We start from the raw sequence: 25,137 nt of genomic DNA, 5'->3' as shown, positions 1-25,137 counted from the left end.
TGGTGATGGACAGAATATCATGTAGGAAGCTCAGCTCATGGTCACGATTGTGAATAGTTGGGTTCAGCCTAAGACTGGCAGAGAGGGGTGGGAATTAGTGGTGAGGGCCTGAAGATGTAAATGAGGCTTAGGTAAGTTCTACCCCAATGGCTTCAGCCTTCCCGATGTTCAATTGGAGGAAATTGCAATTCATCCAGGATTGAATGTTGGAATAGTAGCAGTCTGACAACACAAAGTCAGTGGAGGGGTCGAGAGAGGTTGAAGAGGGTGTCGGCAGCATATATGTGGAATCTGATGCCATGTCTTTGGATGATATCACTGAGGGACAACATGTAGATGAGGAAAGAGGATGGGGCCAAGGATAAAGCCTTGGGGAACTCCTGATGAAATGGTGTGGGGGTTGGAGAGAGAAACCATTGCAGGAAAATCTCTTTCAACAATTGAGCAAGTAAGAGTAGAACCAAGAGAGAGCAGGTCCCACTCAGCTTGTCAATAGAAGAGAGACTTTGGAGGAGGATGGTGCTGTTGACTGTGTCAAAGGCTGCAGTGAGGTTGAGAAGGATGAGGAGTGATAGTGCAACATGGTGACAGTCACAGAGGATGTAAATCGTGACTCTGAGGAGAACCATCCTCCTCCAAAGTCTCTCTTCCATTGACAAGCTGAGTGGGACCTGCTCTCTCTTGGTTCCACTCTTACTTGTTCAATTGTTGTAAGAGATTTTCCTGCAACGGCTTCTCTCCCCACCCCCCACACCATTTCATCAGGAGTTCCCAAAGCTTTATCCTTGGCCCCATCCTCTTTCTCATCTACATGTTGTCCCTCAGTGATATCATCCAAAGACATGGCATCAGATTCCACATATATGAACAGCAGTTCAGTACTGTTACAGGAGCAGAAAACCGATTGTAGAGGTTCAAACATGAAGTTGCGAAAAACATGGACACGATTGTGAATAGTTGGGTTCAGCCTAATACTGGCGGAGAGGGGTGGGAATCAGTGGTGAGGACTTTGGTGAGGGACAACATGTAGATGAGAAAGAGGATGGGGCCAAGGATAAAGCCTTGGGGAACTCCTGAGAATGACGTGAATAGCATGGTTAGTGAGTTGGTCTTTCCGCAGGAAAAGGTTACTCAAGCAGACAGGGAATGGATGACCAACAAGAAGAGCAGTGGAAGGAAGGTAGTGCAGGGGTCCCCTGCGGTCATTCCCCTGCAAAACAGATACACTGCTTTGGGTACTGTTGAGGGGGATGATGCACCAGGGGAGGGCAGCAGCAGCCAAGTTCATGGCACTGTGGGTGCCTCTGCTGCGCAGGAGGCCAGGAAAAAGAGTGGGAGAGCTATAGTGATAAGGGATTCAATTGTAAGGGGAATAGATAAGACGTTTCTGCGGCCGCAACCGAGACTCCAGGATAGTATGTAGGCTCCCTAGTGCAAGGGTCAAGGATTTCTCAGAGCGGGTGCAGGGCATTCTGAAAAGGGAGGGTGAATAGCCAGTTGTCGTGGTGCATATAGGTACCAACGATAAAGGAAAAAAAGGGATGAGGTCCTATAAAACAAATTTAGGGAGCTAGGAGCTAAATTAAAAAGTAGGACCTCAAAAGTAGTAATCTCAGGATTGCTACCAGTGCCACGTGTTAGTCACAGTAGGAATCGCAGGATAGCTCAGATGAATACGTGGCTTGAGGAGGGGTGCAGCAGGGAGGGATTCAAATTCCTGGGACATTGGAACCGGTTCTGGGGGAGGTGGGACCAGTACAAACCGGACGGTCTGCACCTGGGCAAGACCGGAACCAATGTCCTAGGGGTAGTGTTTGCTAGTGCTGTTGAGGAGGAGTTAAACTAATACGGCAGGTGGGGTGGGAACCTATGCAGGGAGACAGAGAGAAGTAGAATGGGGACAGAAGCAAAAGACAGAAAGAAGAAAAGTAGAAGTGGAGGGCAGAGAAACCTAAGGCAAAAAGCAAAAAGGGCCACATAAAAGCAAAATTCTAAAGGGACAAAGTGTGTTGGAAAGACAAGCCTGAAGGCTCTGTGCCTCAAGGTGAGGAGTATTCAGAATAAGGTGGATGAATTAACTGTAGAAAGCAGTTAACGGTTATGATGTAATTGGCATCACGGAGACATGGCTCCAGGATAGCCAAGGCTGGGAATTCAACATCCAGATGTAGTCAACATTTAGGAAGGACAGACAGAAAGGAAAAGGAGGCGGGGTGGCATTGTTGGTTAAAGAGGAAATTAATGCAATAGTAAGAAAGGACATTAGCGTGGATGATGTGGAATTGGTATGGGTGGAGCTGCAGAATACCAAAAGGTAGAAAACGCCAGTGGGAGTTGTGTACAGACCACCAAACATAGTAGTAATGTTGGGGACAGCATCAAACAAGAAATAAGGGATGCATGCAATAAAGGTACAGCAGTTACCATGGGTGACTTTAATCTACATATTGAGTGGGCTAACCAAACTGATAGCAATGCGGTGGAGGAGGATTTCCTGGAGTGTATTAGGGATGGTTTTCTCGACCAATATGTCGAGGAACCAGGGAGCTGGCCATCCTAAACTGGGTGATGTGTAATGAGAAAGGACTAATTAGCAATCTTGTTGTGCGAGACCCCTTGGGGAAGAGTGACCATAACATGGAAGAATTCTTTATGAGAATGGAGAGTGACACAGTTAATTCAGAAACTAGGGTCCTGAACTTAAGGAAAGGTAACGTCGATGGTTTGAGGCGTGAATTGGCTAGAATAGACCGGCAAATGATACTTAAAGGGTTGACGGTGGATCGGCAATGACAAACATTTAAAGATCACATGGATGAACTTCAACAATTGTACATCCCTGTCTGGAGTAAAAATAAAACGTGGCGAACAAGGGAAATTAAGGATAGTGTTAAATCCAAGGAAGAGGCATATAAATTGGCCAGAAAAAGCAGCAAACCTGAGGACTGGGAGAAATTTAGAATTCAGCAGAGGAGGACAAAGGGTTTAATTAAGAGGGGGAAAATGGAGTACGAGAAGAAGCTTGCCGGGAACATAAAAACTGATTGCAAAAACTTCTATAGATATGTGAAGAGAAAAAGATTAGTGAAGACAAACGTAGGTCCCTTGCAGTCAGATTCAGGTGAATTTATAATGGGGAACAAAGAAATGGCAGACCAATTGAACAAATACTTTGGTTCTGTCTTCACAAAGGAAGACACAAATAACCTTCCGAAAGTACTCGGGGACCGAGGGTCTAGTGAGAAGGAGGAACTGAATGATATCCTTATTAGGCGGGAAATTGTGTTAGGGAAATTGATGGGATTGAAGGCCGATAAATCCCGGGGCCTGATAGTCTGCATCCCAGAGTACTTAAGGAAGTAGCCCTAGAAATAGTGGCTGCATTGGTGATCATTTTCCAACAGTCTATCGACTCGGGATCAGTTCCTATGGACTGGAGGGTAGCTAAAAAGGGAGGGAGAGAGAAAGCTCATAATTATAGACCGGTTAGCCTAATAACAGTGGTAGGGAAAATGTTGGAATCAATTATTAAGGATGAAATAGCATTTGGAAAGCAGTGACAGGATCGGTCCAAGTCAGCATGGATTTATGAAAGGGAATCATGCTTGACAAATCTTCTGGAATTTTTTGAGGATGTAACTAGTAGAGTGGACAAGGGAGAACCAGTGGATGTGCTGCATTTGGAATTTCAAAAGGCTTTTGACAAGGTCCCACACAAGAGATTGGTGTGCAAAATCAAAGCACATGGTATTGGGGGTAATATACTGATGTGGATAGAGAACTGGTTGGCAGACAGGAAGCAGAGAGTCGGGATAAACGGGTCCTTTTCTGAATGGCAGGCAGTGACTAGTGGAGTGCCGCAGGGCTCAGTGCTGGGAGCCCAGCTCTTTACAATATACATCAATGATTTGGATGAAGGAATTGAGTGTAATATCTCCAAGTTTGCAGATGACATTAAACTAGGTGGCGGTGTGAGCTGTGAGGGAGACACTAAGAGGCTGCAGGGTGACTTGGACAGGTTAGGTGAGTGGGCAAATGCATGGCAGATGCAATAAAATGTGGATAATTGTGAGGTTATCCACTTTGGGGGCAAAAACGCGAAAACAAAATATTATCTAAATGGTGGCAGATTAGGAAAAGGGGAGGTGCAACATGACCTGGGTGTCATGGTTCATCAGTCATTGAAAGTTGGCATACAGGTGCAGCAGGTGGTAAAGGCGGCAAATGGTATATTGGCCTTCATAGCTAGTGGATTTCAGTATAGGAGCAAGGAGGTCTTACTGCAGTTGTGCAGAGCCTTGGTGAGGCCTCACCTGGAATATTGTGTTCAATTTTGGTCTCCTAATCTGAGGAAGGATGTTCTTGCTATTGAGGGAGTGCAGCGAAGGTTCACCAGACTGATTCCCGGGATGGCCGGACTGACATATGAGGAAAGACTGGATCAACTGGGCCTTTATACATTGTAGTTTAGAAGGATGAGAGGGAATCTCATAGAAACATACAAGATTTGGGGAAGTCCAGAACCAGGGGACATAGTCTTAGAATAAGGGGTAGACCAGTTAGGATTGAGATGAGGAGAAACTTCTTCACTCAGAGAGTTGTTAACCTGTGGAATTCCCTGCCGCAGAGAGTTGTTGGTGCCAGATCATTGGATATATTCAAGAGGGAGTTAGATATGGCCCTTACGGCTGAAGGCATCAAGGGGTATGGAGAGAAAGCAGGAAAGGGGTACTGAGGGAATGATCAGCCATGATCTTATCGAATGGTGGTGCAGGCTCGAAGGGCCGAATGGCCTACTCCTGCACCTATTTTCTATGTTTGTATGTTTCTATGTGAGGAAAAGGAGATTGGAGGTGAGACATTAGTTGGAAAGGGTAGAAGGTTGAGGGTGGATCTTTTGAAGAGAGGATGATGTCGGCAATTTTGAAAGTAAGAGGGGAAAGTACCCGAGAAGATGAAACCATTTACAACATCAGCCAGCATGGGGGCCAGTAAGCGAAGTTTGCTCATCAGCAGTTTAGTGGGAATAAATTCGAGAGTGCAGGAGGTGGATCTCATGGACAAGATGAGATCAGAGAGGGCATGAGAGGAGATAGAAGAGAAACTAGAGAAAGACGTGGGTTTTAGGGGTAGGGCAGGGAAAAACCTCGGGGAAATTTTGGCCCAGTGGATAAGCAGAAAGGGGGATGCGTCATAAGCAGTTGAATGGATGGTCTCAATCATAGCAACAAAGAAATCCATGAGCTCCTCACGCAAGTTGTTGTTGGAAGTGAGGGTAGAGTGACGAGGGAGAGGGGCATAAGGAGATGGTTGGTAAAGGAGAAAAGAAACCAGGGGTTTACTTTGCATTCCAGGATGATGCTAGAATAATAAGCAGTTTGGCAGAGGAGAGCAAGGCTCGATAGTGCTTGATGTGGTCCAGCCAGATCTGGCGATAAATGGCAAAAACAGTTGTATACCATATACATTCATGTCTGTGCCCCTTGGATATAAGGGAGAGAAGATGGGGGCCAAACTCTTAGGAACAACCGGGTGGGGAGAGAGTAACATACATTTTCAGAACTCTAGTCGCCAACATCGAAATGAGCGTCAGCTATGTTTGCTTGAATGGTCAGATAAGGCATTAAACCAAGGCCCCAACTGGCCTCTTAGGTGGATGTAAAAGATCCCATGACACTAATTCGAAGAAGAGCAGGAAGTTCTCCCCAATGTCCTGAACGATATTTATCCCTCAAACCAATGTCACTAAAACCGATTATCTGGCCATTATCGCATTGCTGATGTGGGACCTTGCTATGCGCAAATTGGCTGCTGCGTTTCCTATGTTACAACAGTGACTACATTTCAAAAAAGTTATTCATTGGATACAAAGCATTTTGCGATGCCCTGAGGATGTGAAAGACACTGTATAAATGCAAGTCTTTCTTTTATTGATTTTAACATTAGAAAATGGCCCGCAGGACAATCAACTATACAGCTCATAGACAAAGGATTAAAAATGAAGTTTCCAAGCCATGTTTGGGGTAGATTTTCATTTTTAATGGAAGAAAAACCAGGTGGGCGCTGCTATCGGCATGCATTCCTTCCTGCCCGTTCTTCATCTACGCGTGCTATCCAGGCAATGCTTTGCCGCCAGGCAGTAAAGATGCAAATCCACCCCTTTAAATCAGTTGTGGTTCTATCGCAGTGAGTGTCAAGTTGAAGCAGTGTGATTCTGACTACTGGTGGTGTCCTCACACACTACCAGTATTAATCTGATTCAATGAGTTCACACCCAGGCTACACTATGTAGTTTTCATCAATGTGAAGTTAAGAGTCATTTTGCATCAACACTAAATGTCTTTGCCCGTGCGCTAGTGCCAAGGTGGCACATTGTTAATAGAAGGCTTGCAACTACAGGATTAGAAGATAGTAAATAATAACAACCAAAGTAGAAGAAGCTATAACCAATAAACCCCACATGTGCAGAAACTCACCATTTCATTTATCTTTTTTTGTGGTTTCTTTGTTGTAATCTGCAAATAACTGAGGAAAAATAAATGACATTTTATAAGATAAAACAGCATGGCAGATTAAATCAAGTTTTAAACCAACAGCAGTACTGAAGGTATTTTGCATGCATTGCTTATTTTTCAGCATTATTGTGGAAAAGATCTTTATCCTTTCAATACTATTTGCTGGTGATTTTTGCTTCTAACATTTCTACCCCTAAACATGTAAATGATAACATAGAATCATAGAAACATAGAAAATAGGTGCAGGAGTAGGCCATTCGGCCCTTCGAGCCTGCACCACCATTCAATAAGATCATGGCTGATCATTCACCTCAGTACCCCTTTCCCGCTTTCTCTCCATACCCCTTGATCCCTTTAGCCGTAAGGACCATATCTAATTCCCTCTTGAATATATCCAATGAACTAGCATCAACAACTCTCAGCGGTGGGGAATTCCACAGGTTAACAACTCTGAGTGAAGAAGTTTCTCGTCATCTCAGTCCTAAATGGCTTACCCCTTATCCTTAGACTGTGTCTCCTGAATCTGGACTTCACCAACATCGGGAACATTCTTCCTGCATCTAATCTGTCCAGTCCCATCAGAATTTTATATGTTTCTTTGAGATCCCCTCTCATCCTTCTAAACTCCAGTGAATACAGGCCCAGTCGATCCAGTCTCTCCTCATATGTCAGTCCTGCCATCCCGGGAATCAGTCTGGTGAACCTTCGCTGCACTCCCTCAATAGCAAGAACATCCTTCCTCAGATTAGGAGATCAAAACTGAACACAATATTCCAGGTGAGGCCTCACCAAGGCCCTGTACAACTGCAGTAAGACCTCCCTGCTCTTATACTCAAATCAACTAGCTATGAAGGCCAACATACCATTTCCCTTCTTCACCGCCTGCTGTACCTCCATGCCAACTTTCAATGACTGATGTACAATGACACCCAGGTCTCGTTGCACCTTCCCTTTTCCTAATCTGCCGCCATTCAGATAATAATCTGCCTTCGTGTTTTTGCCCCCAAAGTGGATAACCTCACATTTATCCACATTATACTGCATCTGCCATGCATTTGCCCACTCACCTAACCTGTCCAAGTCACCCTGCAACCTCTAAGCGTCCTCCTCACAGTTCACACCGCCATCCAGCTTAGTGTCATCTGCAAACTTGGAGATATTACATTCAATTCCTTCATCTAAATCATTAATGTATATTGTAAAGAGCTGGGGTCCCAGCACTGAGCCCTGCGGCACCCTACTAGTCACTGCCTGCCATTCTGAAAAGGACCCGTTTAACTCGACTCGCTGCTTCCTGTCTGCCAACCAGTTCTCTATCCACGTCAGTAAATTACCCCCAATATCATGTGCTTTAATTATGCACACCAATCTCTTGTGTGGGACCTTGTCAAAAGCCTTTTGAAAGTCCAAATACACCACATCCACTGGTTCTCCCTTGTCCACTCTGCTAGTTACATCCTCAAAAAATTCCAGAAGATTTGTCAAGCATGATTTCCCTTTCATAAATCCATGCTGACTTGGTCTGATCCTGTCACTGCTTTCCAAATGTGCTGCTATTTCATTTTTAATAATTGATTCCAACATTTTCCCCACCACTGATGTCAGGCTAACCTGTCTATAATTACCCGTTTTCTCTCACCTTCCCTTTTTCAAAAGTGGTGTTACATTAGCTACCCTCCAGTCCATAGGAACTGATCCAGAGTCGATAGACTGTTGGAAAATGATCACCAATGCATCCACTATTTCTAGGGCCACTTCCTTAAGTACTCTGGGATGCAGACTATCAGGCCCCAGGGATTTATCTGCCTTCAATCCCATCAATTTCCCTAACACAATTTCCTGCCTAATAAGGATTTCCTTCAGTTCCTCCTTCTCATTCGACCCTCAGTCCCCTAGTATTTCCAGAAGGTTATTTGTGTCTTCCTTCGTGAAGACAGAATCAAAGTCCTTATTCAACTGATCTGCCATTTCTTTGTTCCCCACTATAAAATCATTTGACTCTGACCGCAAGGGATCTACGTTTGTCTTCACTAATCTTTTTCTCTTCACATATCTATCGAAGCTTTTGCAGTCAGTTTTTATGTTCCCGGCAAGCTTCCTCTCATACTCTAATTTCCCCCTCCTAATTAAACCCTTTGTCCTCCTCTGCTGAATCCTAAATTTCTTCCAGTCCTCAGGTTTGCTGCTTTTTCTGGCCAATTTATATGCCTCTTCCTTGGATTTAACACTATTTTTAATTTCCCTTGTTAGCCATGGTTGAGCCACCTTCCCAGTTTTATTTTTACTCCAGACAGGGATGTACAATTGTTGAAGTTCATCCATGTGATCTATAAATGTCTGACATTGCCTATCCACCGTCAGCACTTTAAGTATCATTCGCCAGTCTATTCTAACCAATTCACATCTCATACCATCGAAGTTACCTTTCCTTAAGTTCAGGACCCTAGTCTCTGAATTAACTGTGTCACTCTCCACCTTAATAAAGAATTCTACCATGTTATGGTCACTCTTCCCCAAGGGGCCTCGCACAACAAGATTGCTAATTTGTCCTTTCTCATTACACATCATCCAGTCTAGGATGGCCAGCTCTCTAGTTGGTTCCTCGACATATTGGTCTAGAAAACCATCCCTAATACACTCCAGGAAATCCTCCTCCACCGTATTGCTACCAGTTTGGTTAGCCCAATCTATATGTAGATTAAAGTCGCCCATGATAACTGCTGTCCTTTATTGCATGCATCCCTAATTTCTTGATTGCTGCTGTCCCCAACCTTACTACTACTGTTTGGTGGTCTGTACACAACTCCCACTGGCATTTTCTGCCCTTTGGTATTCCGCAGCTCCACCCATACAGATTCCACACCATCCAGGCTAATGTCCCTCCTTACTATTGCATTAATTTCCTCTTTAATTATTTCATTTTCCCAATTACTTCCATTTCTGTCCCTTTTTATCATGCTCGTTACATTCACATAACCAGACAAACTTGACAATGCATTACCAAAGAATTCTATCCAATACAAGCACACCAATAGATTCGTTTTTGACAAACAGAACAAGATAGCATGGCAGTTATGTTACTGGACTAGTAATCCAAAGACCTAGGGTAATAATCTGGAGATGTGAGTTCAAAATCCCACTACGACAGCTGACAAATTTAATTTGAGTTTAATCTGGAATTAAAAAGCTAGTGTCAGTGATGGCGACCATGATTGTTGTAAAAACCCAAGCTGTCCTTTAGGGAAGGAAATCTGCCATCCTTACCCGGTCTGGCCTATATGTGACTCCAGACCCACAACAATGTGATTGACTCTTACTGCCCTCTGAAATGGCCGAGTAAGTCACTCAGTTGTAACAAACCGCTGTGAAAGAATCAGCACTGTGGGAGTACCTTCACCACACAGACTGCAGCGGTTCTCAAGGGTAATTAGGGTTAGGCAATAAATGCTGGCCTTGCCAGTGATGCCCAAATCCTGTACACGAATAAATAAAACAAAAACATTTCCCTTAAACCTCCTTCCCGAAACCCTGATTCATCATACTTCAAGCAGAAGATCAACATAACAATTCCTTTTCTGTGCAAAGAGAAATAGGTTGTTTATTTGGCAGGGGTCCGACCTTAATAAGAATTGTGTTGATATAATAGAGTTATGAATTTATTTGTTTTAAAGTTGGTGGAACAAAGCAATATTTCAGTAGTATAGTAGAATGTAATTTACCTGATCCAATAAGATATAGGGGTACAGCTTCCGTTAGATTGCTCTGGTATTTTCAGTGCAATTTGCCCAAAATCAGCGGAAAAGATTGAGGAATTCCAAGCACAAATTACGTTCAGCGCAAATCGAGCTTCCGTGATCTTTTGCGCTGGTTTAAAAAACATCGCACTAGAAGCTGGCCACGCCCACAATGCTGGCCACGCCCCCAGATCAAACTAATCCCCATTGGGAATTGCAAATAATTGCACCCATTTGCAGGCCTTTGAGGAGGCTGTAAGAATTAAGCTATTTTTTAGACGATGTGACTATTTGTAATAACGATTTTCTTGACCTTCTGCCCCCCACCCGGAAGTGGAACCGGATGTGGGGCCCTGCAATTGGCCACGTTTCTGACTGAGCTGCAAGTCGATGAGCCCTGAGCCCAGAGCTGGCGGGAGAGCGGCAGGGAGAGAGAGCCGGCGAACAACCGGGGGAGAGTAAGAGAGCCTAGTTTGGTGGGGGGCAGGGAGAGCCTGGATTGGGGAGGGGTAGAGAGAGGGTCAGGTTTGTGGAGGGCGAGGGGGTAGTGGTGCGGGAGGGAGAGAGCCGTGTTGATGGGGGTGGGGTGAAAGAGAGCCTAGTTGGTGGGGGGGGGGGATGAGAATCTGGTTGTTGAGCGGGGGAGGGAGCCTGGTTGTTGAGGGGGTGGGAGGAGAGAGGGGGAATGGTTGTTGGGGGGGGGGGGCAGAGCCTGGTTGTTGGGGAGGAGAGAGGGGGGGAACTGGTTGTTGGGGGGTGAGAGGGGAACAGGTTGTTGGGGGGGGAGAGAGGGGGAACTGGTTGTTGGGGGGGGGAGAAAGAGAGAGAGCCTGGTTGTTGGGGGGGGGGAGGGAGCCTGGGTGTTGGGGGGCAGGGGGGGGAGGAAGAGAGAGGGAACTGGATGTTGGGGGGGGGGGAAGCCTGATTGTTGAGGGGGAAGGAGCCTGGTTGTTGGGGGGGGAGGGAGAGAGAGCCTAGTTGTTAGGGGAGAGTTGAGAGAGCGAGCCTAGTTATTGGCGGTGGGGGTGGGGGGGGGCAGCGGTAATATAGAGCCTGGTTGTTGCAGGGGGGAGACAGAGAGCCTGGTTGTTGGGGGTGGGGGGGGGGAAGAGAACCTGCTTTTAGCAGGGGGCAGTGTGAGAAAGCAAGCCTGGATGTTGGGGGAAGGGGGAGAGAGAGCCTGTTTGTGGGAGATGGGGGGGTGGAGAGCAAGCCTGGTTGTTGCGGGGGGGGCGGTGAAGAGAGAGCTGGTTGTTGGGAGCTGAAGGAATAGAGAGCGTGGTTGTTGGGGAGGAGGAGAGTGAGCCTGTTTGTTGGAGGTTGGGGTGGGGTGGGGGGCAGAAGGAAGAAAGAGCCAGGTTGTTGAGGGTGGAGAGAGAGCCTGGTAGTTGGGGCGGGGGGTTGGGTGGGGGGGGGGAAGAGAGAACCTGGTTGTTGGGAGAGAGCCTGATTGTTGGGCGGGCGGGGCGGGGGGTGGCGGGGGAGAGAGACTGGTTATTGGGGGGAGCAGGGGGAAAAGAGAGGGAACTCAGGGAAGACAGATCACGTTCTTCCAATCCCCTTTACACCCACTCCCGAATTCTCGGAAAGCTCGGTACGTCAGGGACATCATTGGAGTGGATGAAATCCAGAAGTCACAACACTGTCACTATACACTTCATGCCCAATAAACCTGTCAACAATCCGCACACAATGCCTGATCTATGGTGTGGAGTTTGGGGGGGGGGGGGGGGGCGGTAAGATCATGTGCACTTGCACTGGGGTAAGGGACTTTGGCTGGGGGACGGATGCACTTGTGCTGGGGTAAATGTAAAGTAATCCACTTTGGCAGAAATAATGGAAAAGCAAAATATAATTTAAGTGGAGAAAAACTGCAAAGTGTTGTAGTATAGAGGGACACATGAAACACAAAGAGATAGAATGCAGGTACAGCAAGTAATCAGGAAGGCAAATGCAATGTTGGCCTTTATTGCAAGGGGAATGGAGTATAAAAGCAGAGAAATCCTGCTACAACTGTATAGGGTATTGGTGAGGCCACACCTGGAGTACTGCGTACAGTTTGGTCTCCGTATTTAAGGAAGGATATACTTGCACTGGAGGCTGTTCAGAGAAGGTTCACTAAGTTGATTCTGGAGATTAGCGGGTTGACTTATGAGGAAAGGTTGAGTCGGTTGGGCCTATACACATTGGAGTTCAGAAGAATGAGAGGTGATCTTATTGAAATTTATAAGATGATGAGGGGGTTCAACAAGGTGGATGCAGAGAGGATGTTTCCACTCATAGGGGAAAATAAAACGAGGGGACATGGTCTCAGAATAAGGGGCCGCCCATTTAAAACTGAGATGAGGAGGAATTTCTTCTCAGAGGGTTGTAAATCTACGGAATTCTCTGCCCCAGAGAGCTGTGGAGATTGGGTCATTGAATATATTTAAGGCAGAGATAGACAGATTTTTGAGCGATAAGGGAGTAAAGGGTCATGGGGAGTGGGCGGGGAAGTGGAGCTGAGTCCATGATCAGATCAGCCATGATCTTATTAAATGGCGGAGCAGGCTCGAGGGGCCAAATGGTCTACTCCTCCTCCTATTTCTTCGGTTCTTAAGGAGGGACTTCGACTGGGGAAGGGATGTGTCCTTTCTGACTTCTGAAGTCCAAATGGAGCATGTTACAACATGCAAAGTTGGGCTGGCTGGTTCCATTTACACATTCCAAAGAAACTTCAGGGTCTGGCTTATCCTCCAAGGGGACCAATCAGCAATAGGTCAAGTTATATTGGAGAGCCAATCAGAGAAACAGCTGCAATTCAGTTAGTATAAATAAACGCATCCTTTATTAGACGCAAGGGCAGTAATAATACCTTTTAAAAGCTTTTAAATATTAAAAAAAGATTTAATTTACTAAAAAGCAGATTACTGTGCACCTATGAAACCAGTAAATGGTTCTGTATAATTTTTTTTAAGTTATTTTCACTTATTTAAAATCATGTTACTCATTGGTGGAGGACTAGAAACTGATTAAAAAGGCTTATTTGTTGTGATAAACCCCTTTTTGGCTGTATTAATAAAACTGTACCAGGTTACCACTCTTAAATATATCAAGGAATACGTTTTAAAGCAAAAACAAATTTTAAAAACTTTATGTTCAAAACGCTGCCCGATTGTGCTGGTTCATGAAAGATTTTACGTTCTGGGATATGCAAATGAGTTTGAGCAAAAACTTGAACAGAAAATTAAATTCAGAAAACTAGCGCAATTTTGAGCCCAATTTGCACCCAGATTGCCAATTGCGTCCACATTGGAAATTCTACCCCATAATGTGTATTTGAATATACAAGGTCAGGAGAGTGAGCATAAGTGATTTTCCACAGACATTTCTGTTGTAAGTAAGTAGACTCCCAAAGCAGGCGCTCTACTCAGAACTCCTTCACGGCAAACGAGCCAAAGGTGGGCAGAGGAAATGTTACAAGGACACCCTCAAAGCCTCCCTGATAAAGCGCAACATCCCCACTGACACCTGGGAGTCCCTGGCCAAAGACCGCCCTAAGTGGAGGAAGTGCATCCAGGAGGGTGCTGAGCACCTCGAGTCTCATCGCCGAGAGCATGCAGAAATCAAGCGCAGGCAGCGGAAAGAGCGTGCGGCAAACTTGTCCCACCCACCCCTTCCCTCAACAACTATGATGATGATGATTGAACTTAGAAAATACAACTCTGTCCACTCAATCAGTTGCAAACACTTCTGTGTCATAATTATGGTTTTACAAACTTACTTGGGGCTGTAAATATGTTAAATACTTCGAAAGTATTTTTATTTGTGGGGTAATTGGAATGAAAGGAAAGGTACTGATACCATAAAAGGGCAGAAATCCTTTTTCTGTCTCTTTCCTGAAGTTTTAGGGAAAATGGTTTCATAATTCAAGTTCTCATCATAAAACACTGAATTTACATTATTGGGAAGGGGAGATATTTGCAGTTTAAGTTCCAATAAAATCAGTGTTGTTTCAACAGCTAGGGCGGGAAAGTGGAGTTGACACAGACGTTCAGCCATGATCTTATTGAATGGTGGAGCAGGCTCAAGGGACCATAAGGCCTGCTACTGCTCCTTTTTCTTATGTTCTTAAGTTCTTAAAATGTTGCTCGCAACTTGCCAAAAGCGCCAGTCTGTCATTACACATATCAACTAGTGGAGACGATTGGCAAATCGAATTTAAAACCAAAAATGTACCATAAAAACGCATCAAAGTGATTTTAACTTGCTTGACATTAATGGGGCAGTAACAGACTCAAAGTGGCATTTGGTAGCCTAAATGCCTATTAAGGCCATCGATGCAGCTGGTGCCATTTTGAAAGGGGCCGCTGAGCCTGCCTGTTTCAGATAGTAGGCTCCTTTTCATATGCGAATCAGGGTCCTAGGGCCCCTGTTGCTATTTTAGATTGGAACTGGTTAGAGTGTGCGCTGTTCATGCTCTGACCAGTTCCACTGCCGCTGGATGTTTCACCGGCAGCTCCAGCACTGGAGGTCGCAGCCACAATTAGGAGTTAAAATCACGTCGGGGTCCGGAACACACTATTGGATCCCGATATTTAAATATTGATGGCAGCACCTTACTCCGCAACCTGAATCAGTGACGATAAAATGTCTGTGGGCGTAAACGTGTCAGGAACGCAACGGGTAGCACCCAACCATTTTAATCTGCCACACACGCCATTCCCACTGGGCAGGCAGGGTTATAATTGAGGCTTACGATGCTGTCTATGTAGTGGTGGTTTGTGCTGTCTCTATAATCCTGGTAATGTAGGGGTAAATGTATTGGTTGTTACCATTTAAATTGTAAATGTAGTGATTTTTGCGATTAACAAATTGCTATCGCCTTATTAATCAACAGAATTTGTCAATATATTTGTTTATGAACTTAGTAATAAGTTCTTAATCAAGTGCACTTTGGTTCTCTCTCAATGAACTGATCATATTACCTAACAGGTAGTTTACAGAAATGTCAGTACATTTGCAAATAATCTATTAATGCATCAAAAAGTTCTAGAAATAGGTTTTAAAAAATGGACAGAAACTGCTCAATATGCTTGCCGATGATCAGTTTATCAAACACACTGATAGAATTAGGACCATCAAGCTTATATTAAACCAACTAAGCTTGGCACTGCTACATATCTTGCTACACCACAAGGGTACCAATGTTATAATGTAATACTCACTCCAGGGTTTTAAACTTCTCCACTCCTGCCGCTACATAGCTGGCTCCGTTCTCCAGATCATCCAGATCAAAGATTCTGTGTCCCTCCTTCGGGGTGTAGATGTTCCTGACTGCCCCAAAGGGTGCGTTAATGCCCTTGGTGACCTGGTTAAGGAAAGTGTCAAAGGTGGAGACTTGTTTGTTGATGAGAAACCTTCTGCCAGTGAAGAACGGATCCCCATTTCGGTAAACTATCACACTCTTAGCTGCCGGTGGCTGCGGGGGAACTCCTCTTGATGCTGTGGCCATGGCCTTTAATAATAATAACAATCATAATAATGATGCTAGAAATGTCTGCAGTCACTTTCATTCACAGTCACTGAGCTTAGCGTGGACCATCAAGATTTTGTCTTCTCCATAAGGTCCCACAGTCAAATTGTGTGAAACACGGAGCCCGTCAGCTTGTTTGTCTGCTACCTCAGTTTAGACCTCACTACGGCAACTGAAGGCAGCAGTTACTGAAGCAAAAAATTAACTTTTCTGACTTGGGAGGAAAATTTGTAACCTTGAAATAAAGCAAAACAAAACACCTTAGATTAAGAAAAAGTTCCAGGCCACATTAGATCAGGTTAATGTTTGTACATCAGATATCAGTTCAAACTAATGCATTTGAATGGTTAGTGTAGCATTACACGTAAAAAGCAATAATGAGCAAGTAAAACCACCTTTCAGAAATGCTAATAAACACAATTTCCACATACACCACATATTTCAGTCAGTTGTTTGCACACTGTGCATTACAGCTATCACATTACAACAACTTGTATTTATATAGTGTCTTTAACATAGTGAACACTGCAAGACATCCCAAGGAAGTGACTGAGGGCATAGTCGTAGAGGTTAATTTTGAGGAGACCTCTGCAGGTTGGGAGAGAGGCAGCATGACCTTGTGGGGCATGGTCTAAAGGCTCTGCCACTGATGGTGGGGTTGGGTGGGGAGGGGATGCACAGGAGATCAGAGTCAAAAGAGTAGCGGGCACACACTGGCACATAGGGCTGGAGGTGGTTATGTAGGTAAAGTAAGGCAATGTCATGGGGGGATTTATAAACAAGAGGTTGGAGAGCGGGGTGCAAATGGAGTTCAGCGAGGATAGATGTATAAGGTCAGCTGGGCTTTGGATGGAATAAGGTGCAAACAGCAGAGCTTTGGGAGAATTGGACTTTATACGGGAATGGAGCTAGAAAGGTCAGCAGAATTGCAGAAGTTGAGACTGGAGTGATGGAGATGTTTAAAACCACATATTTCTTTATAAATAGATGGTGTAATGAGACCTATATAAGGTTTCCTTTTCAGGTGTGAAATCAGTTGATCATCAGGCTACAACATAAAATAATCATCAGCTGAAGCTCCAGTGTATATGAACAAAGAACCCCTTTGCTCCAAAAGCACAAACTGAAATATGAGCTGTTGGCACAATATCATTGTTAATTAACATTATAGGATAATATATATTTAGGAGCATGTTACAAGGCTGCAACATATCAAGAACACACAGGCACTACAAGGATGGAACACACTAAAGGGTGCAGATGACGCCATAAATTTGAAAATCACAAGCTGATATCACCTTTAAACATATTGCAATGTATTTGTAACTTGCTAAGCTGGGCATCCAAGGATCCTAAGGAGTTTTGACTGACAACATGCCTGGGCTGCATGTTGGAGAGTGACTGGTGGTGGACAAATGTATTCAGCAGTTTGATAAGACTGTCCACCCACTGAGATAACTATTCTCAGCCAATTTGTAATGTAAGGATGTGACGTCCCTATGTAGTGATGGAAAGCAATTTCTGTCCCAACCCCCTAGCAGAAGTGGCCAGTCATATTTTCCAGGTGCATGACCTCTTTCTTTTATGAGGTGACCTTGTGGATGATCGTGGAACATTAGAACATAAGAACTAGAAGCCGAGAAGGCCATTTGGCCCCTTGAGCCTGCTCCGCCATTCAATAAGATCATGGCTGATCTGATCTTGGCCTCAGCTCCACTTTCCTGCCCGCTCTCCGTAACCCTTGACTTCCTTATCATTCAAAAATCTGTCTATCGCTACCTTAAATATATTCAATGACCCAGCCTCCACAGCTCTCTGGGGTAGAGAATTTCAAAGATTCACAACCTTCTGAGAGAAGAAATTCCTCCTCATCTCCGTTTTAAATGGGTGACCCCTTATTCTGAAACTATGCCCCCTAGTTCTAGATTCCCAAACGAGAGGAAACATCCTCTCTCCATCTACCCTGTCCAGCCCCTTCAGAATCGTATATGTTTCAATAAATTCACCTCTCATTCTTCTAAACTCCAATGAGTATAGGTCCAACCTGCTCGACCTTTCTTCATAAGACAACCCCTTCATCTCAGGAATTAACCTCGTGAACCTTCTCTGAACTGCCTCCAATGCAAGTATATCGCTCTTTAAATAAGGAAACCAAAACTGTACGCAGTACTCCAGATGTGGCCTCTCTAATACCCTGTACAGTTGTAGCAGGACTTCCCTGCTTTTATACTCCATCCCCCTTGCAATAAAGACCAACATTCCATTTGTCTTCCTAATTACTTACTGTACCTGCATACTGACTTTGTGTTTTATGTACAAGAACCCCCAGATCCCCCTGTACTGCAACATTTTGTCGTCTCTCTCCATTTAAATAATAATTTGCTTTTTTATTCTTCCTACCAAAATGGATAACCTCACATTTTCCCGCATTATATTCCATCTTCCAAATTTTTGCCTACTCACTTAATCTATCCATAGCCCTTTGCAGATTCTTTGTGTCTTCTTCACAACTTGCTTTCGCACCTATCTTTGTATCATCAGAAAATGTGGTTACATTACAATCAGTCTCTTCATCCAAGTCATTAATACAGATTGTAAATACTTGAGGCCCCAGCACTAATCCCTGTGGCACTCCACCAGTTAGTTTGCCAACCTGAAAATGACCCATTGAGGATTGTTAGTTAACCAATCCTCTATCCATACTAATATATTACCACCAACCCCATGACCTTCTTATCTTATGCAGTAACCTTTTATGTGGCACCTTATCAAATGCCTTCTGGAAATTCAAATACACTACATCTACTGGTTCCCCTTTATCCACCCTGCTCATTACATCCTCAAAGAATTCTAGCAACTTTGTCAAACATGATTTCTCTTTCATAAAACTATGCTGACTCTGCTTGATTGTATTGTGATTTTCAAAATATCCTGCTATTACTTCCCCAATAAAGGACTCCAGCATTTTCCTAATTACAGATGTTAGACTTGGTCTGTAGTTTCCTGCTTTCTGTCTCCCTCCTTTCTTGAATAGGAGCATTACATTTGCGGTTTTCCAATCAGCTGGGACCTCTCCAGAATCCAGGGAATTTTGGCAGATTACAACCAAAGTCTGCAGCCACTTCTTTTAAGGCCCGAGGATGCATGCCATCAGGTCCAGGGAGCTTGTCCACCTTTAATCCCACTAGTTTGCCTAGTACTTTTTCCCTAGTGATAGTGATTGTTTTAAGTTCCTCCTTCCCTATAGCCCCTTGATTATCTATTATTATTGGGATGCTTTTAGTGTCTTCCATTGTGAAGACTGATACAAAATATTTGCCATTTCCCTTTTTCTCATTATTAATTCCCCAGTCTCATCCGCGAAGGGACCAACGTTTACTTTCACCATTCTCTTCCTTTTTATATACCTGTAGAAGCTCTTACTATCTGTTTTTATATTTCTTGCTAGTTTACTCTCAATCTATCTTCTATCTATTATTTTTTTAGTTGTCCTTTGCCGGTTTCTAAAAATTTCCCAATTCTCTGGCCTATCACTATTCTTCGCAACATTGTATGCCTTTGTTTTCAATTATATACCATCCTTAACTTCCTTAATCTAAAATAGCCTACTCCCTGGTTGGTTGCACAAAGTATTGTTTTAAGAAACCATCTCGAATACACTCTATGAACTCCTCCTCAAGGCTACCTTTGCCAATTTGATTTGTCCAATCCATATGAAGATTAAAATCGCCCATGATTATTGCCGTACCTTTCTTACAAGCCTCTATTATTTCTTGATTTATACTCTGTCCTACAATGTAGCTACTATTAGGGGACCTAGAGACTACTCCCACCAGTGACTTCTTTCCCTTATTATTTCTTATCTCAACCCAATCTGAGTCTACATCTTGATCTTCTCAGCCAATATAATTTCTCACTACTGCACTGATCTCATCCTTTATTAACAGTGCTAGCCCACCTCCTTTTCCTTTCTGCCTATCCTTCCAAAATGTCAAATACCCCTGAATATTCAGTCCCCAGCCTTGGTCACCTTGCAACCTCGTCTCTGTAATGGCTATCAGATCATACCCATTTATTTCTATTTGTGCCATCAACTCATCGATCTTGTTACGAATGTTGTGTGCATTCAGATAAAGAATTTTTAGTTTTGTCTTTTTCCATTTTTCCCTACTCTGACTCTACTTACTGGTGCATTCTTATCTTTATACGCTCTGTCCCTTCCTGTCACACTCTGGTTATCATTACCTCTATTGCTACCCTGCACTATTGCTTTCTCCTTTCTCTTTGACTTTTTAAATTTTCCCTCACCTGAACCCTATCCCCCACTATTTAGTTTAAAGTCCTATCTACAGCCCTAGTTATTCGATTCACCAGGACACATGGTTCAAGTGAAGCCCATCACAATGGAGCAGCTCCCTCTTTCCCCAGTACTGGTGCCAGTGCCCCATGAATCGAAACCCATTTCTCCCACACCAATCTTTGCGCCACACATTAATCTCTCTGATCTTATTTGCCCTATGCCAATTTGCTCATGGCTCAGGTAGTAATCCAGAGATTATTACATTTGTGATTCTGCTTTTTAATTTAGTCCTTAGTTGCTCATGCTTCCTCAGCAGAACCTTTTTCTTTGTCCTAACTATGTTGTTAGTATCCACGTGGATCACAACAACTGGATCTTCCCCCTCCCAGTCCAAGTTCCTCTCCAGCCCAGAGAACATGTCCTTAACCCTGGCACCGGGCAGGCAACACAGGCTTCAGGACTCGTGCTCTCCGCTGCAGAGGACAGTATCTATCCCCCTAATTATACTGAGGTGCTATTCTCCTGGCTTTCTCTGCTGCCCACTATATTACGCCCCTTGTCTATTGGAAGGCATTCTACAGTGTCAGTGTATCCATCCCGAAACTTCTTCCATTTCTTCTACTTTGTCTTCATCAAATTAGACAAGGCAATAGCACCGGCTCCTGAGAATTCAGCCATGGTTTGGGTTATGAATGAATCATCTCTATAGATATATGAATATGCCATTTCTAAATTTCTGACTCTAGACTCAAGATCATCTGAAGGGTAGTTTTTAATAATAGGACTGCTGAGTTAAATTATATCTACTTGCAAATAAACTATGAAATAAAGATTTAAAAAAGACTGGATTTTGCGGTCAACGGTGAACAAACAGCGCTAGCCGTTCATTACACTTACACTTGGCTAGAGACTTTCTATGGGCTTCTGCATTGGAGCTTGCAGTTATTAGAGAGCCAAAATGTCGTGGTGCCCTCTACAGGGGATCTGGGACCTGGGTGCTGGGTGCACAGGGCAAGCAATGGTGTGTCTCCTTAACCAATCAGATTGGAAAATCCTTACTGAGATGCGCAGGTGGGAAAGTTAACCCCCAAAACTGGTGGGTCTTGGTGGGAAGCTAAAAAATCCAAACACAACCTGCCAACTTCTTGAGATGGGACGGGGACAGGCAACCAGCCCTCTCCCAGGAGGTGGGTCGCTCATTTAAATATTTTAATGAGGCTGTGTGCCTCAGATTTTTTCTCTCTTCCAGCTGGGCCTCAGGAAACCCGACAGCTAAAGGGAGGAGGGGGGGGACTGCTGCATAGAACAGGCAAGCGCTTTTCCAGCACTGATTGTGGACCAGAAGTAGCAGGGGTACGCCCCCCTCATGCAAGCAAACATATCAACCTCCACATCAATTGAACCCCAACACACCCCCGCGATCCGATGCCCTCCTAATGTCCTCCATGGCCCCCCTGCGATCTTCTCCCCTCCACCCAAATCTCAGCAGCCACCTGCAATCTTCATCCCTCCTCCCCTGACCTATCCGACCCTTCCCGTGACCTTCACCCCTCGTCCCCCGACCTCTCCAAACCCCCCCCCCGCCCTCCCAACGATCTTCTTCCCTACCCTCCTCTCCGACCCCTTCCATGATCTTCTTCCCTCCTCTCCGAACTCTCCGCCCCCACCCCATCAATGGCCCCTCAATCTGGCTGGCTGTGGCCAGGAAACAGATTCCAAAAAATGGTAATCAGGTCCGGACATTAAATTCGGTAGGACCTGAGGGAAATCCGTTCTTCCTGGTTTCCTGGCCACAAAACTGCCCATCCCCCACACACACCCCTCCCCCCCACTCCCTCCCTCGCCTCCTCATTAAGATCAAGGCAGCAGAGTCTGAACCAGGAAGTGTAGGTTAGAATAATGAATTCAAAGCCAAATCATGTACAGAAAGTGAAATAAAGAGAGGGACAGAAAGATGGGATTAAGAGAGAGAGAGAGATAGATAGATAATAGAGACAAAGGAAAAGTAAACTAAAATATTTATTTTTAATATTTCAATTTTTTTAAATCTCTAATAATAATTAAAACCTCAGCAACTTTCTGATTTCCGTGTTTAACTGCCCACACGCTGCAGCTGGAAGTTGCTGTCTGATTTACTGTTTAGTAATGGTGAGCGCTGATAGTCTTGCCCTAATTTTTACTGCAAAATTCGGCTGTTGCTATTGGGGGAATTTTAAAATTGTCATCCCAATGGGTGAGAGTCCTGGCTGGGAGTGCAATTTTGTAAAATTAGACCTTGTATATAATACATTACTGACATCCATCTATAAGGTAATGTATGTCAGTGAGGACTTCCTGTGTCAATGTCTGCATTTATAAGGCCAAAAATTGCACTCGAAGGCTTCCTGCAGGTGGATGCCTCCGACCAAAAAAGTTTTAACAAAAATATCTGGTGGTCCCGGAGGAACATATACTTGTGCTCCGAGGCCTAGCTGCGCAGTCCAGCATAGGGGCCCACGTATTCCAGGAACGTATGCGTATTGTGGGATCACGTGAGTCTGGACCACCAATCACAATGTAGTATTCCCATTCATAGTAATGCGAGCTCCGAGCTCCCATTACTATCAATGAGAATACCCCTAAAATTAAATAAAACACAAACATAAATTTAAAAAAATGCACTTTTTTTAAATTAATAGAAATTACATTAAATTAAATGTTTGAGAAAAATTTAGTTTTTTGAAATTAAAAAAATGGTTTAATAGTGTTAAAAATAAACTTATCTTCATAAACAGGGTTTTTAATATAAATATAAGTAATAACATTTATTTTTCTATCTATTGAAACTCTTATGCCTGGTAAAAGCAGGTGTAAGGCTTGCTTTTACCAGTATAAGAGTTTGAAGAACATTCTGTTATATATGCAGACTATAGATATACTCTCTGTGTAGTCACTGTATAGTTGCATAAGATGGAGACTTGTTTACTTGATGTACTATCAATAAGGTTTACACTGTGTACATACATGCTGGCACCACTAGAGGGTGCAACTGGTGGAAACCAGGGTTTCCTGTCCTGGTGGCAGGGGCTGTATAAAAAGGGAGCTACCATGCAGCTGCCTCACTCTGGAGTTTGGAATAAAGGACCAAGGTCACTACAGTTTGAGTACAACACATTGCCTCGTGGAGTTATTCATAAGTATATTACAGACATAATACATTCGCTGGGCAGGAGTTGGGCAAATAGCCCAAATCTCCACCCACAAAGGCACTTCTCCCAGAGATGTGTTGGAACTGTCAAAAGAAATTTTTTGACAGTTCGCAAGTGTTGGATTCCGGTGCAAGCGCATCACGCGCAGAGAACCGGCAGTTGCGGAGCCTCTACGGGCGTGTGCGCACATCGTACGTGCCCGTAGAGACCGTGATTTTTGGCCTATAATGTTAACTGTCTATGTAAAATTATTGCACTTTTATTACACCTTACACTAGTGGCAGCACGGTAGCAGCTTGGTTTTCCACCTTTCAGCTCCTCAACCTATACTACAGAAATATTCATATGTTCAAAGTCAACTCTACTTCTCTGCTTCACAAATTTCTGTAAGTTTTGCTGTTTAACTATACATAATAATATAAAATTTAAATATTATAATCAAAAATAAGGACAGGATGTATAACTATAAAATAGAGATTGAATTGCATCTGTTCAATGGCCCAATTATCCCCTGCTTCACCTGAAGTTTACACTTATTTCCGATGGGCAACGCCACAGGAGATTGACTAATGTTATATATCAGTATAAATAAATTACATATGGTTGACATCCTAAACAGTGAATGAAACGTGACTTTGTGGTTGGAAATAACTTACCAGGGGGAGCTGGCTAATGCAGTAAGTTAGATACTGCCATTTTTACCTCATCAATCTGTGTTCAAATATAACTCAGACTGATGAAATGGAATTTTCTATATTTGCTGGCTGTAAGCGTTCTAAATAAAAATAATTGGAACGTTCTCAGTCCAATTACCTGTGGGCCCACAGCAGTCCGAAATTCAGCATTAATTGACATTAAAACGGCATCTTATGCAGAGAAGGCAGAGAATGATTGGTGTGGGAATTGAAAAAGAATTTACACCAGTAGAGCAGAGTGTTCCCTACCAGAACTGAGGCTCATTGCTGGGCAGATCACATGATCTTTATTCTGCATCTAACTGTACCGTAACTAACCTGGGACTGATGTGAATGTGTTTCAGGGAAGCAGAGAACTCCATTCCACAAATCTAACGAGCCTCACGTTGATGACCTCAGATCTCACAAACAAAAAATAAAAATCACTTACTGGAATCGCCACCATCTATCTCATAATCTGCATCTCCTTTCAATTAATGCTCCATGGAAGTAAGTTCCAAGTTCCAACGCTATCTCCTTCACAGGAATGAAGGGTCTCAGATGGTGAAGTCCATCTCCACAGCCTTTGCAAGCCTCATGCTCAAATGCAATCTTACTTTTAGCAGTGTACTGCACTTCACTGAACTGCTTTACCACACCTTTGCCTATAGCTGCAGGCTTTGAGGTTTGATCAATTCATAATGATTCCAAAGATGGATACCTGTCTCTTTAACGCTCCTCCATAGTACGTCTGAACTTCTGCTCTAAAAAACATGGCTTCCTTGTTTTCTCAGTTAAAGATACCATTAAGCACAATGTTATTACAGAGCTATTGCCATGGAATAACTTACAAGGGTCAATTTCTAACTAGTTAAGCTGTTTGAAATTATTTTGAAAATATTTTCATTTATTGATTTAACTTACTATCAGCAATCAATGACCATGAGACATTATGGGTCTGAAATTCTGATTGAGGTCTTCCCATGGGCAAATGAGTGAAATAGGGAAAAAAGATGCTACTGCGCCCGTTCGAACTTCCGAGCCTGAGACTTCTCATGACTGCGCATCGCAGTGCCTGCACGTGGGGACGTGCGCAGGCCAAGAGCTGGAGACAGCGACCAATCAGGTTATTATATTTTCTCATTCATAGTAATAGGAGTTCCATAAGTCCGGAACTCCTATTACAATGAATGAGAACACCCAAAACACAA

General features: G+C 43.8%; 1 protein-coding gene across 1 annotated transcript in view; it reads right to left on the bottom strand.

Moving 5' to 3' along the window:
• Window positions 1–15,743, bottom strand: part of LOC139266767 (doublecortin domain-containing protein 2) — a 233,875-nt gene extending 218,132 nt beyond the window's left edge. The window contains exons 1-2 of the mRNA XM_070884359.1: window positions 15,457–15,743; window positions 6,477–6,525 (exon numbers count right to left, since the gene is read on the bottom strand). Of these exons, the coding sequence (XP_070740460.1) occupies window positions 6,477–6,525; window positions 15,457–15,743 (336 nt within the window). The remainder of the gene's footprint in view (window positions 1–6,476; window positions 6,526–15,456) is intronic.
• Between the last annotated feature and the right edge of the window lie 9,394 nt (window positions 15,744–25,137).

This window comes from Pristiophorus japonicus, chromosome 7, assembly GCF_044704955.1.
Source record: "Pristiophorus japonicus isolate sPriJap1 chromosome 7, sPriJap1.hap1, whole genome shotgun sequence".
Classification (NCBI taxonomy): domain Eukaryota; kingdom Metazoa; phylum Chordata; class Chondrichthyes; family Pristiophoridae; genus Pristiophorus; species Pristiophorus japonicus.
This window is presented reverse-complemented; position numbering and strand designations above follow the sequence as displayed.